This window comes from Myotis nattereri (assembly GCF_964212035.1).
Source record: "Myotis nattereri genome assembly, chromosome: 3".
In the NCBI taxonomy this organism is placed as follows: domain Eukaryota; kingdom Metazoa; phylum Chordata; class Mammalia; order Chiroptera; family Vespertilionidae; genus Myotis; species Myotis nattereri.
The window spans coordinates 210,640,083-210,653,333 of NC_138077.1; the positions used below are offsets into that span (position 1 = coordinate 210,640,083).

Below are 13,251 nucleotides of genomic sequence, written 5' to 3' on the forward strand. Positions count from 1 at the left end.
CTGTGCTCAGCACGATTGGAGACTGTCTGCCCCCATGGCCCACCCGCCCCCACCCGCGGGGCTCCACCAGCTTCCATGGGACCTGCTGCTGGCAATGGGGATGGGAGGTGGGGGGAGGGGGTGTGTGGTGTGTGTGTGTGTCGGGGGGCGCTTGTGGCCCAGGCTGTGGGGACCTTGCCAGGTGCCCTCCCCATGGCCAGCCTCCTGTTAGAGACCTAGTTGAACGTGAAAAGGAAGGGCACACCATTTTTGAGCTGGCATCATCCCTGGTTTGCAAAGAAGGCCTGCAATTCTGAGGGTTTTCATATGCCAAGGGCCCTCCCCTCCTCCAAACCAGTAAACCTGTCACTAGGTATCTACTGGTCCCTGGCCCCTGCCAATGGTCCCATGTCCCTATGCCTCCCCACGCAAACATTGTCAGGAGGCCAGGGAGGGAATGCTGCCACCTTGCTGATGCTCCTCCGGTCACCCCATATTTCTAAATTGGCATCACTTCAGCCTGACGTCCTCTCTCGGTCTGGGGGTTCTTTCTGCAGAACCACAGCCTGCTCTTGGGGGTTCCTGTGTCACCGTGGCTGGGGTGCCTGTCAGGAGCGCCTTCTGGAAGAGGCCTGGTGGGGTGCAGTGGCTTTCGGGGCTAAGCGGGGCGTGCGGCCCCGTGCAGAGGCCCCGCGGAAAGGTGGTTAAGTGCACAGGTTCAAGCCCCCACTTCCATGGACCTTGGGCACCACCCACCCTTGGAGCCTCAGTTTCCTCATTTGTAAAAGGGGCTAATCATAGAGCCTGTGGCATGGGGTTGCTGTGAAGATGAGGCGGAATGTTGGGAAGGTACCTGGCCCACGGTGACAGGAGCGGCTATTACTACTCCCTCCTCCCCACCTGTCCTCAGGAAGGCAGGCAGGTGGGGGCTCAGGCCTGTCCCCGTGTCCACCAGAATCCTGCGAGCAGAACTGCTGAACCAGCAAAGCAAACATGTCGGCCCAGTGCCGGCCGGAGGGAGCAGGGAGAAGGCGTGCTTGCCCAGGGCTGGGCTGGGATCCCCGAGGGGGCGGCCCAGGGTGGAGTCGCTCCCAGACGCTGGCGCCATCTTGGTTTTCCTTGGCTTTTCCTCCGCAGTTGGGAGTGGCCCTTGCCCTCCCCCGGGAGCAGGTGGCCTTTGCAGCCTGGCACCTGTTCCCGAGGGCGGCTGCCAGGAAGGTGCAAACCGGGGATCGCCCGTGTGTCCTCCGAGTCCTCGCATGAGGCCTGCTCGCTCCCTGGAGGGGCTCGGCTGGGCCCGTCCTGGTGGAGGAGGTCACAGAGGGGCTTGTCCCTCATCCCAGAGCCCCCTCCCCACCCTCCAGGTGAGTCACAAAGAGCCGGGACCATCCTGAGCGCTGTGTGCTGGGGCCTTGTTTGTGGGGGGGTGGGAGGAGGACATGGGGCAAAAGGTGGGGGTGAAACAGGAGCGGGTACAGGTGAAGTGGCTTATTTTTGTCCCCACGGGGCAGCAAGCAAGCCGAGTGGATGTAACATTTTCATTTTATTGAAGGAGGAAGGACATAGACATTTACCGAGCAGCCACGACGTGTGAGCTGCTGTGCTGTGACTTTCTGTGGAACTGAAAGACACAGCCGGGCACAGGTTCAGGTCCCGCTGCCCCCGTCAGGGAATGTGCTCAGAGAGGCTAAGAAACTCACCCGTGTTCTCCCAGGTGGTTCAAGGAGAGCCGGGGCTTGAGTGCAGGTTGCTTGATAGGACTCTGAAACGCCTGCTGCTGGGAAAATAGACCCAGATTTTAAACTGGCTTTGAAGTTAAATAAAAGGAAAAATATGACCAATCATTTAACTAAGGTAGCAGCACCTGATTTAGTATTTACTGTATCTGCTCCTGGTGCCTTTTCCCTTTGGCGACCGTGAATGTTTCTATTTGTGCATTTTACATAATTGTAACCATAAGAGGATGAGGCTGCGCTGGAGGCCCAGGCCGAGGCGGGAGGGTCTCCTGCGCTGGGGCCACTGGGGAGTGATTGATACTCGGCAAAATGGAAACCTGGTTTTGGCCTCGAGCCATGTGTTCGGTAATGAGGCTCCCGGAGAAAGCAAATTGGGTGAATGGGGAGGCGAAAAAGACCCCGGCAGGCCCTCCTGGGTTGGTTTTGCTCCGTTAAGTGGTAGAATTTTCCTTTTAACTCACTTCCTTCTTGCTTTTTGACAAATGGGAATATTTGTACCATTTTCCCAAATGACCTCCTCTCCTTGGGGTAATGAGAAAATGAAAGTCTTTGCTAAGTGCTTTGCGATATTCAGATATAAAACAGGAGAGCAGAGCAGAGCGTCGTCACGGGCCTTTTGCTGCCAGGGCGCTTTCTAAAGAGGAAGTGCGGCTCGCGGGGGTGAAGGTCAGCGCGAGGGTGAAGGCCATTGCTGGAACCGGCCCGTCTCTGGGCACCCGGGCAGGGGCGTGCGTGGCCCGCTGCGAGGCGGGCAGGTTTTGGTGGGGCCTCGGCCTGTCCTCCAGGGCCAAGGTGATCTGGCTCGCTCAGGCAGAGCCCCCACCCACCCTGGCTGGCATCACGTGGCGAATGATTCAGTTCGCGGAGAGGTCTCCCCAGGCCCCCTTCTCCCTCTCCCGTTCATAGCACCAGCCCAAGAATAACACGGCCGAAGACATACTGTGCCACCTCTGCGAGTAATAAGCCTGAAGATGATTTCGAAACATGGAAAAATGTTTATTATGCGAGTGGGGGAAAAATATACCCACCGAAGGCCAAGTGCGGTGAACGCCGTGATAGAAACTATATAAAAATCGCGAATGCGTATGGACCAAGCTGGAGAGGTAATCCTCCAAAGTGAAAATTACAGCGTTCGTGTGCCGGTACTACGGTGATTTGTTCTTTATTTCCTAACATTTTCTTTAAATTCTCCCCTATGATTAAGAACCAACAAAGCCAAGGTGTCGGCCCAGCAGGGAGCCCTGGGGAGGGGGAGGGGGCGGGGGAGGGGCGGGCGAGAGGCCGCTGGGATGCTGGCACCACGGCCCCCGCAGGGTGCTGAGCTCACCGGCTGTGCCAGCCGCAGAAACCTATGAGATCTCCAGGAGCCCAGGCGTATCGGTGACTCAGACCTTCGTGTTGTGCTGTTCAACAATAGCTTTTGTCCTTTGCCCAAAACCCTAGGCCAGCGTGTTAAAAAAAAAAAAAAAAAGTATAAAATTAAGAGATAGTTTGTACTTTCCTTACCAGCCTGTGCCAGCTTCGGGCGCTTTATTTATTCAAGGTGGGGAGGCAGGGAAGGTGGGGTGGGGGTGGGGGGCAGACAGAAAGGCAAAGAAAAACAAGGTAGAACTCGGACAAGGCCCAAGAAACGTTTGAACCTCAACAACAAACTTTCTTTTGTTTCTCCCGTGGGGAGAAGAACAGGAGGAAAAACGCAGAGGGCCCGTCTGAACCAAATTAAGCGCCTCACGTTCTGTGCGTGGGGTTGGTTGCGCCTTGCAGTGGGTTTTGCCTTTTGTTTGTGGAACATGAAAGCTATTTCATGGTGTTTGCCTCTGGGCCAGAATGAGACGGGGTAGAAAGGGCTGGAGCCAGGACAGCTCGGCTGGGCTCTGGTGAGCGTGGATGTTCGCTTGGCTGTTCTGGCGGAGAATGCCCAACTGCCAGCAGCGGCTGCCCTCGCCCCCAGTTGGGTTTAAAGAAGGTTCCTACCTCCTGGAGTCCCAGAAGTGGCTCTAGTGGGACTCGGAATAGCTTGTGGCCGGGGGTGAGGATGAGCTTGCCTTATCCTAGTTTGGGCCAGAACATTCTTCCTCGTGTCCACTGGACGACATTTTAAGAATAAGATTCAGGAACAAAGACCTTGGGAGGGGAGAGTTGGGAATGGGAATGTGTGTGTGTGATCGTGTGAATGTGAAAGTGTATGAGGGATTGTGTGCAGCTGTGTGTGAGACTGTGAGACTGGTGTGTGACTCTGTGAGTGACTGTGTGTGAGAGACTGAGTGGTTGTATATGTGATTGTGTGTGGTTGTATGTGAGATCGAGTGATTGTGTGTGACTGTGAGGTTGTGTGAATGATTGTGTGACTGTGAGATTGTGAATGAGTGTGTGTGGCTGAGTGATTGGGTGTATAACATTGAGTGATTGTGTGTGGTTGTATGTGAGGTTGAGTGGTTGTGTGGCTGTGAGATTGTGTGAATGATTGTGTGACTGTGAGATTGTGAATGGTTGTGTGTGGCTGAGTGATTGGGTGTATAACATGGAGTGATTGTGTGTGGTCATATGTGAGGTTGAGTGGTTGCATGGCTGTGAGATTGTGTGAATGATTGTGAGATTGTGAATGGTTGTGTGTGACTCTGTGAGTGACTGTGTGTATATCATGGAGTGATTGTATATGAGATTATGTGTGAGATTGTGTGAACAATTGTGTGAGATTGTGAATGGTTGTGTGTGACTGTGAGTGACTGTGTGTATATCATGGAGTGATTGTATATGAGATTATGGGTGAGATTGTGTGAACAATTGTGTGAGATTGTGAATGGTTGTGTGTGACTCTGAGTGACTGTGTGTGTATCATGGAGTGATTGTATATGAGATTATGGGTGAGATTGTGTGAACAATTGTGTGAGATTGTGAATGGTTGTGTGTGACTCTGAGTGACTGTGTATGTATCATGGAGTGATTGTATATGAGATTATGTGTGAGATTGTGTGAATGATTGCGTGACTGTGAGATTGTGAATGGTTGTGTGTGACTGAGTGACTGTGTATGTATCATGGAGTGATTGTATATGAGATTATGGGTGAGATTGTGTGGATGATGGTGTGGCTGTGAGATTGTGTGAATGATTGCATGGCTGTGAGATTGTGAATGGTTGTGTGTGACTGAGTGACTGTGTGTATATCATGGAGTGATTGTATATGAGATTATGGGTGAGATTTTGTGGATGATGGTGTGACTGTGTGAGACTGTGAGCGGTTGTGTGTGTGAGGCTGAGCGGCTGGTGGTGTATGTGGTTGTGTGTGCACATGCCTCCCTTTAATCTTAGTCACTCTTTTTCCTGGTTGTACTAGCCCGGCTGAGTAAAACCCAGGGGACTTGCATCATTTTTGTCCTGCCTCCCCTTGTCCCCTTTCCCAAACCAGCTCTCCTAGTGAACCCTGAGGCAGCGTGGGCCCTGGGCTGGTCCAGCATTCTTTCTTCAAAATTGGTTCGAAGGATTTTGTAGGAATAATCCAGGGTCTTGGCAGAGAGGTTTGACCAGTAAGAGAAAGGAGGCTTGTGAGTTAGAGATAAAGAAAGTCACAGAGGTCTGGGGTGGCCTGGCCCACGTCTGTGGACTCGATGGAACCCCTTATTCTGGTGCTCCCCTGTGCCCCTTGCGAGGCCTTCCCGTGGTCGGATTCCCTGTCGAGCTTCCCACCCCCGTGGGCTTTCATTGCCTTCTTCATCTTTCATCATCGTGACCATTCACTCCTGAGAAGGCAGCACAGAGACTGTTGTGCCTGTTTTCCAGGTGGAGAAAAAGCCCAGAGAGGAGAGGTCACTTGCCCAAGAACACACAGCTAGTCAGTGACAGATTTGGAACCAGGACAGAGTCTTGGGGCCACTTGCAAACAGAGCCATCTCCCCCGATGGCTCAGGGCTAGGATGACCAGCCCGAGACAGGGAATTCTGCCCTCCCTCGCTTCCTGGAGACAAAGGGACCCTCCCGGAGGATCAGCTGCTTTGTGGCTGTGGTCAGGGGTGACTGGCCCTCTGGTGTTAGGGTCTGTCTCTGTTGAGGAAAGAGCACCCATCTCTGCCCCCCACAAGCAGCCCCTTCCCAAGACCTCAGCTTTGCTGTCTGTGGAGTAAGAGGCTGGCCCCGGGGTTCCTCATCCCTTCCCACTTCAGGATGGCTGCCTTCCTGCCATGATCCAGAGTCCCCAGCTGTGCCATGCAGCCAGCCCTCTCCCACAACCTGCCAAACCAGAGATGCCAGTTTCCCAGGGTGCCCATGAGCTCCCTGCCAGGGAGCCTTAGCAGGCTGGCAAAGCAGGGCCCCAGCCCAGACCCCCTGCACCTGCTTGGTGATACCTATGTGTCTGCATGTGCCCGTGTCAGAGCCCTCTGGCCTAGACCCCCCAAGTTCTGAGGCTGAGACGCGAGGAGATTCCGAGCCGGGGAGAGAAGTGGTACCTATGACAAGAGGCATCCGTGGAGAAAGGGTAGGCGCGGTGCCCGGGGTGAGTGCCATCTGGGCAGGAGGCCTGGCTTCCAGCTGTGGGGGCTCTGGGAGGGCAGAGCTGGCAGGAATGATTTTGAAGCCACTACTATGGAGATTAAGGGGATGAGAATGTAAATCTCAAGTAAAAAGGTAATTGAATGTAATAGCAAACACTGCTCGCTCTATGTTAATTTTAGCTCTTCCCCTGGATACAAGGCGCTGTATTAGTGTTTTATTACCATTTTGTTTGCACTAATAAAATAGTAAAATTTATTTCAAGGAAGTTGAAGGATGGTTTTACAATGCAAATTTGAAGAAATTGGACTTTTCATTTATGCCTCTGCTATTTTAAACCCTGACGGGTGTAAATTAGCTACAGGGACGGAGCAGACCCCACTGGTGGGGACTTGGGAGGCGGGCGCCCGGCAGAGGTTCCCGACTAGCTCAGGGCAGAGGCCGAGAAGGCTCCACGGAGAGGCTGGGGGCACACGGAGCCGGAGCGGGTGGGGTGGGGTGATGAGTGAGGACGTGTCAGGCACGTCACACACCGAGCCTGCGGCGGGACGTATGTGGCCACAGACCTCAGGGCTGTGTCTTTCCCCTCTGCCCTTTGGCCTCCTCCCTGTCCTGACATCGAGCCTCGATAAACTGGCTGAAACCTCATGGGGAACTGAGCAGCCTCTCTCCTCTGAGCTTATCGAGAAGGGGTTGTTAGGAGGGGTCGACCGGATGTACTGTCCACGGACACCCCCTTTAAAGGGGCTGTAGTTTGAGGGCAGTGGTAGCAGCCTGGAGGGAAGACCCTGAGCCCAAAAGGGGCCCAGGAAAAAGGCCCCTGCTGGACACCAGCCCCCCAGAGCCAGGCGTGCTGGCCTTCCCCATTCTGCCCTCTGACCAGGCCGCACTCGAGAAACTCGAGGCAGGACGTTTCCTTCGAGCTAGCCCAGTGGTCCCAGGCATGGCAGTGCCCGTGGACGAAAAGGCTAGGGGATGGATGCCTTACGTTCCCAGTGGCCCGAATCTTAGGGAACTGGGTGATGGCACAGGAAGGTGGAGAAGGGATGGAAAGGGGTGATGGGAGAGCTTCATTTTGAGTTTTGGGAGAAGAATTCAGGTTGGTTCTTGTTTGATCCAAACCGGTTTGTTTATCTCTGAAAAATTATCAGCAGCAAATGGCCCAAAGCGATGCGTTGGGGGACCCGCTTCCAGGGGTAGGGACCAAACAAGTGTTCCAATGTCTGGCGAGGTCAGGAGCGTGCACTGCCCAGGGTTCTCTGGCCGCCTGCCTGGTGCGGGGGACACGGGCAGCCGGTGACACCAGTTTCCAGCCCCAACCCTCGATCTTGTGGGTTTTTTTTTTTCTCATGCATTGTCTCTCCCTCGTTTGGGAGTGTTGTGTGTGTGTGTGTGTGTGTGTGTGTGTTTACTGTAAAGATCCAAACTGCCGATACTGGCAAGGCCAGAGTTGAGAAACTGGAGGAGAGATTCTGGGCAAGAGACTGGAGCAGAAATGGTGGCAGGAGACACCCGAGGCGCCCCTTGTCCACGGACGGACGGACGGACGGACAGACAGATGGACGGACGGAGCGAGCTCCGGGGTAGCTCTGTGCTGTGGGCGTGAGGGGACTGGGCCCCGAGGCAGAGGAGGGTGGCACAGGCCCGCAGCCTCTCCTGGGGGCTCCTCTAGTGTCCACGGGGTCCTATTGGGAGCAGTTTGATGGTGGGAAATATACAAGGACCGGGTCGGGCTCCAGCTGCGGGGCCAGCGCCCGTGTGGCTGTTGTTCTCCATCGGGGCCTCTGGGCTTCCTTTTGGGTCAAGGTCTGTGGATGGGGTTTCTTGGGACCAGGGCGTTTAGGGAATGTACAGAAGGCCAGGGACCCTACGCCCAGCCCCGAAACAGGCCAGGAAGCCCCTTCCCCCGGCTGGGTACCCAGGAGGCCCCGCTGGCTCCAGGCCCCTAGCAGAGGGGGCCGAGAGGGAGGACTTGAGCTGGTGGACACGATCAAGGCCAGGGCAGCTTCTCGAGAAGAGCGTCTCTTAGCGTTTGAGATAGTTTTCAGCTCTGCGAGCGGGGAGACGCCCTGCCGTGTGCCCGGACCTGGAGAGCGGTGGCGGCAGGGGGCTCACGCTCCGGGTGCATTTCAATCCAAAACGGTAATTAGATCAAGGAGCAGCCGGAAATGGAAGAGGATCAGGCCTGGCCGTGGAGGGGGCACGCGGACCGCCTCTTGGGCTCCGCCTCTGTGCTGGGTCACAGCCGAGGTGGTCCGCTGCCCACCGGCCAGGACACCAGGCACCTCTTTTCCACTTGCCCACTCTTAACGCCCCAGGTCACCTCTGGAGAGTTGAGGCTCCTTTGAGAAGCCCCAGGGCTGCCCCCCCCCCCCCGCCCACCTGCTTCTTTGCAGTACTCATTGTCACAGGTCAGCCAGCCTGGGACAGAAGGATGCTCCATTGTGATTGATTTGACTTCCTTTTTGGCATGGGGGAGAGGTGTGTGTCGGGGAGAGGGTGGCCCTAAAGAACACCAGTGTGTTGCTCTCCTAGGTGGCCGCAGTGAGCCCTGGAAGCCGGCCCCCACCTGCTGCTTTGTCCTGTTTGACTCGGGGGGGGGAGGGGGGCCCTGGTCCACGGCACCTCCCCATTATCCCCTTTAATTGGGAGAGAAGGCGGCCAGAACGCCTAGGTCTTTAGCCTGCAAGCCTCGGCTTCCTCTCATCCTGCTCAGCCTCCTGGGGTGTGATGGGGGCGTGATGGGGGCACCCCCAAGTACCCCGAGCCCCCTGCTCAGCTACCTCTCCCTTCTCCCCGCCCCCCCTTCCCTGCACCTGTCAGCTGTTTCACTGACTGTCTGGCTTGGCTGCCACCCATCCTCTCCTCCCAGGCCAGCGCCTCCCGCCCCTCCCCCCAGGCCCACATGCCCTCCCTTCCTGTCTCTGCCCACGTCTGCCTCTACCTGCCCGTCGCCGGCACACCTGAGGATCCGATCTGCCTAACGGAGCGCGGGGCTGGCTCAGGGTGTTTACCAGACAGCGGGATAAGGTAGTAAATCCTGCTGCTGTCTTCCCAGGGCCAGCTTCCTCAGATGGGCTTCCAAGCTCCTAATCTCGGTGCCCACATCCCTGCCCAGCCCATGTTTGATGGGAGCTTTCCTTTCCGATTGAAGCTCAGACCGAGCAGGATCTGTCGTGGGCTGGGGTCTGGGTTCCCACCGGTGCGCGATGACATGGAGGCCCGGCCCCTTCCTCTCTGGCTCTTCCTTCCTCTCCGCCTTCCTCTCTTGGGGAATCTCGGTGAGTGGGGGCCAGGATTCTGCCACCAGGTGTTCCAGGGCCTTCTTGGGGGCCCCCACCCCCTGCCGCCAGCGTGATGAGGCCACGTGCTGTGATGGAGGGGCGGGGGCCGAGCTTGGTCTTGGCGTCAGAGGCCAAGGGCGCCCCGCTTGAAGGTGGTCTGAGGTGGGAATAAGCAGGTGAACGACAGCGCTTCCCACCATCCCCGTGCTCCCCGCTCAGAACAGAGCGGCCCCCGTGGGGCTCTGCTCGGGGTGCCGGGAACCCGGCTTGTCCCAGGAGAGTCCCTAAGTCAAACCTGCTCACCCACGGGGCCTGGGCATTGGCTTTGGAGACGCCAGCGCTAGGGAGGCGAGCTCCCCTCTGGGACTCCGGTGGCCACCTGCCCGCTTTAAGATGGTCCAGCCTCTGGGGTGACAGGAGGGCTTGGGTGCTCCCCAAGTGAGTAGGGACGTTGAGGCTCCCAGTGGGACCCACTCTTGATATGGGAAAGAGGCCGGTGTCCGGGTTTCCCTTCTGTAGGACACTGGGGCTTGCCTACCCTCCCAGGGACAGCAGGACTGAACCAGAGCAGGGAACTCTGCACCCATCCTCAGCCTTGTCTCCCAGAAATGTGGCTAAACGAGCTTAACCCCCCCCCCCCAGTGCATTGGGAACTTTCCTTGAAGGAGAAGGACTCTTCACCTTGGTGGCCGCGTGGCCACCGTTGGTGGCTTGGGTAACCATGGTGGGCGTGTCTTTTCTCCTAGTTGCCACGTGAGCTGGAAGACCCTCCTAATGCCAGCTTCCCTTTCCCTGGCCGCGGGGTCCCTCTGCCTTCTTTCTCCCGCGCCCCTTCTCTTCTCCTTCCTCCAGGCAGCCAGAGGTCTCCTGGGTTTCACAACACCAGAGCTTCCCTCTCTCCGGGTCTCCAAGCCTCCATCCTGCTCGGCTCCCCTGCCCCATATCTCCACCCTCTCCGTTGCCCGGGGCTTGCCTGTGTCCCCTCCTGGGCTCAGGGCACTCACAGAGCGCAGGCCTCTCTGGGACCCAGCAGAGGGGGGCTTGGGAGGGCTGGGGACAGGGCAAAAGGCGCAGCCGCCCACTTCACCCTGACCCTCCAGGCTGCTGTAGCCACAAAGGCCTGGGCGCCCGCTTTTATTTGGGGTATCCTTTTTCCAATATGCATTGCACAAGGATTGAAAGGCGAGAGGGGGAAAGAGGGCAGTGAAAACCTGGAAGATGGCAGTTGGGCTGGTGAGGAGGAGGAGGAGGGAAGAGGTGAAATTAATTCATTAGAAAAACCTGTTTACTGGCTCGGCTTAGGCGCCTCCATTTTAAAAGTCTACGTTTACAATAAGTCGCTAATTAAAACACAAAATTAAGCAACAGCTATGTTTTTTTTTCCCCTTACACACTTTAATTGCATGATTTTTTGTGATGTAATTTCTGGAAACACCCAGCGCACCTCACAGGGCTGATTGTTTGATAAACTAGAAGCACCTGAAACCAGCCCCGAAAATAAATATATAAGTCCGAGGGGAACGGCAGGTAGGTTGGAAATGGCGGAGAACTGCAGACAGCGGGGGACCAAACATCCATAGTAAGAAAAATACAAATATCTCCTAAGCAAGGACCTTTCTCCTGTCTAACCGCCCCCCCCCCCCCCCCCCCCCGCCAGAACAGTCTGTGCACCTTGGGGGAGGAGGGAGCTGAAATGGAAACCAGACCAAGCGGGGTAATGGCTCCCTGTCCCCGACATCCCGGTTGGTAGTGTGAGTACAAAGCAGACGCAGCCTGGCCTCTTCCCTGATTCCATTGCTGGCCGGGCTCAGTCCTTGCTGGGGTGTCTCCCTTCATCGCGGACTTTTAAAGAGGATTCTCCCCTCTCCCTTGTTCTGAGCCTCGATGCGATCCCAAGGTCGGGGGGAGGGGGTCAGTGAAAAACCAGCTCTCCACGCCCGCCTGCCGAGGGCAGACGGGGAGCCCCAGGCTTGGGCCGCTGGCCCTGAGCCCCTGGCCCTGCCGGGAGGTAGAGGGGACGGGTGGTCCCCGGTAAGAACGGGGCGCGTTGTCTCCGCGGACAGCCCCGTGGCCTGCTGCCGTTTTAAAGATGTAGACCTGGGTGATGATGCAACATGCTGAGAAACCTGCCAGGGACTGACTCCAGGGCGGGGCTGGGCGGAAACTGGATCCACTGCCGCCCGTCCGGCTGCTGCAAAGTCCCAGGCCCGGCATCCTCCATGGGCACCGGGGCCTCCTGAGCGCTGGGCGCTTGGGCAGGAGGAGCATGAGGGCCAGAGGGACCTGTGCCCACACTGCCTTCTGCTTTCCCATCCAAAAGCGGGAGGCCCAGTTGCCCGGGGCCCCAGGGACCTCTCCATACACTCCTCTCCTGGGGAAGAAAGATCTGCTTCTTTTTAGGGTCTTTTTTTAAAAAACAAAACACAAAAACCCACATTTTCTCCCTAATTATAACTTATGCTTATGGCTCGTTGGAAAATATAAGGAAGTGTGAAGGAAATAAGTTTAAACCAGCGGTTCTCAACCTGTGGGTCGCGACCCCTTTGGGGGGTCGAACGACCCTTTCACAGGGGTCGCCTAAGACCATCCTGCATGTCAGATATTTACATGACGATTCATAACAGTAGCAACATGACAGGTATGAAGTAGCAACGAAAATAATTTGATGGTTGGGTCACAACATGAGGAGCTGTATTGAAAGGGCCAGAAGGTTGAGAACCACTGGTTTAATCTGTGTAGCGCAGATGTTGAAAGCGTGGGTTAGGGCAGTGGTCGGCAAACTGTGGCTCGCGAGCGACCTGCGGCTCTTTGGCCCCTTGAGTGTGGCTCTTCCACAAAATACCGACTTCTGCGCATGGGCCACGAAGTTTCGATCGCACTGTACGTGTGCGCCCGCACGTGATATTTTGTGGTGTTTTGTGGAAGAGCCACACTCAAGGGGCCAAAGAGCCGCATGTGGCTCGCGAGCCGCAGTTTGCTGTCCACGGGGTTAGGGGAGCCGCGACCTGGGTTCCCGCCCCAGCTTTCCGCCCGGGGCTGTGGCTTTGGCTCAGTTACTTACATTGCTGAGTCTCGGTCCCTCATCTAGAAAGTAGGCACCATGACCTTGGAGGGGTTGAGGAGGCGGTGTGATGACCCGTGTGAAATACCGAGCCCATAAACATCAGCGATTTCTGTTACTGTCGTTAATAATGGCTATTCCACGGCCTCGAGATAACAGGCTTTGAAACTTTTATTAAGAATTTGCTTTGTATTGATGAAATTCCCCATCGAACCCCGCGCCGCCCAGTAGAGTAGCCTTGAGTCGCATGTGGCTCTTTACACTGGGATGGACCGAAATCAAATGAAAAATTCAGCTCCACAGTCGCACCCGCCACATCTCAGTGCGCAGTGGCCACACGTGGCCAGGGCGGCCATGCCGGACGGCACCGACTGTTCCCCAGGGCACCGTGCTAAACCGCGGACTCACTGGAGTTTTTTCACGTTCGTTTCCTGCGGTCCATGAGTGTCTGTTCCTGGCTGCGTAGTAGTCCACGGTGTGGCTTGTTGGTTTTGAGTCTTCGTTGCTGGGCTGTTGGAGCATCTTCTGGGCTCTGATTGGCCGACGGGTGCTGTGACGCGCTCCGATTGGTGCCAGGCAGCAAGGGGCGGGGCTCTGCTTTCCCCCTGTCTGCCCTGGAGGAGCTAGAGGGGCTGCCCCCTCATTCCCCAAGTGCATCCTCTCCGCTGGCTCATCCACAGCCTTCACCTCACAAGGAAGAAGAGG

The 13,251-nt window shown here is 56.4% G+C and overlaps 1 protein-coding gene across 1 annotated transcript in view; it reads left to right on the forward strand.

Annotated features, from left to right (window-relative positions):
* Window positions 1–817: 817 nt before the first annotated feature.
* The window catches only part of CASZ1 (castor zinc finger 1), a gene marked incomplete at both ends in the record, with an annotated part of 132,724 nt that continues 120,290 nt past the window's right edge, over window positions 818–13,251 (forward strand). The window contains 5 exon segments of the mRNA XM_081087046.1: window positions 818–857; window positions 860–903; window positions 905–1,075; window positions 1,077–1,215; window positions 1,218–1,343. Coding sequence (XP_080943172.1) covers window positions 818–857; window positions 860–903; window positions 905–1,075; window positions 1,077–1,215; window positions 1,218–1,343 — 520 coding nt within the window.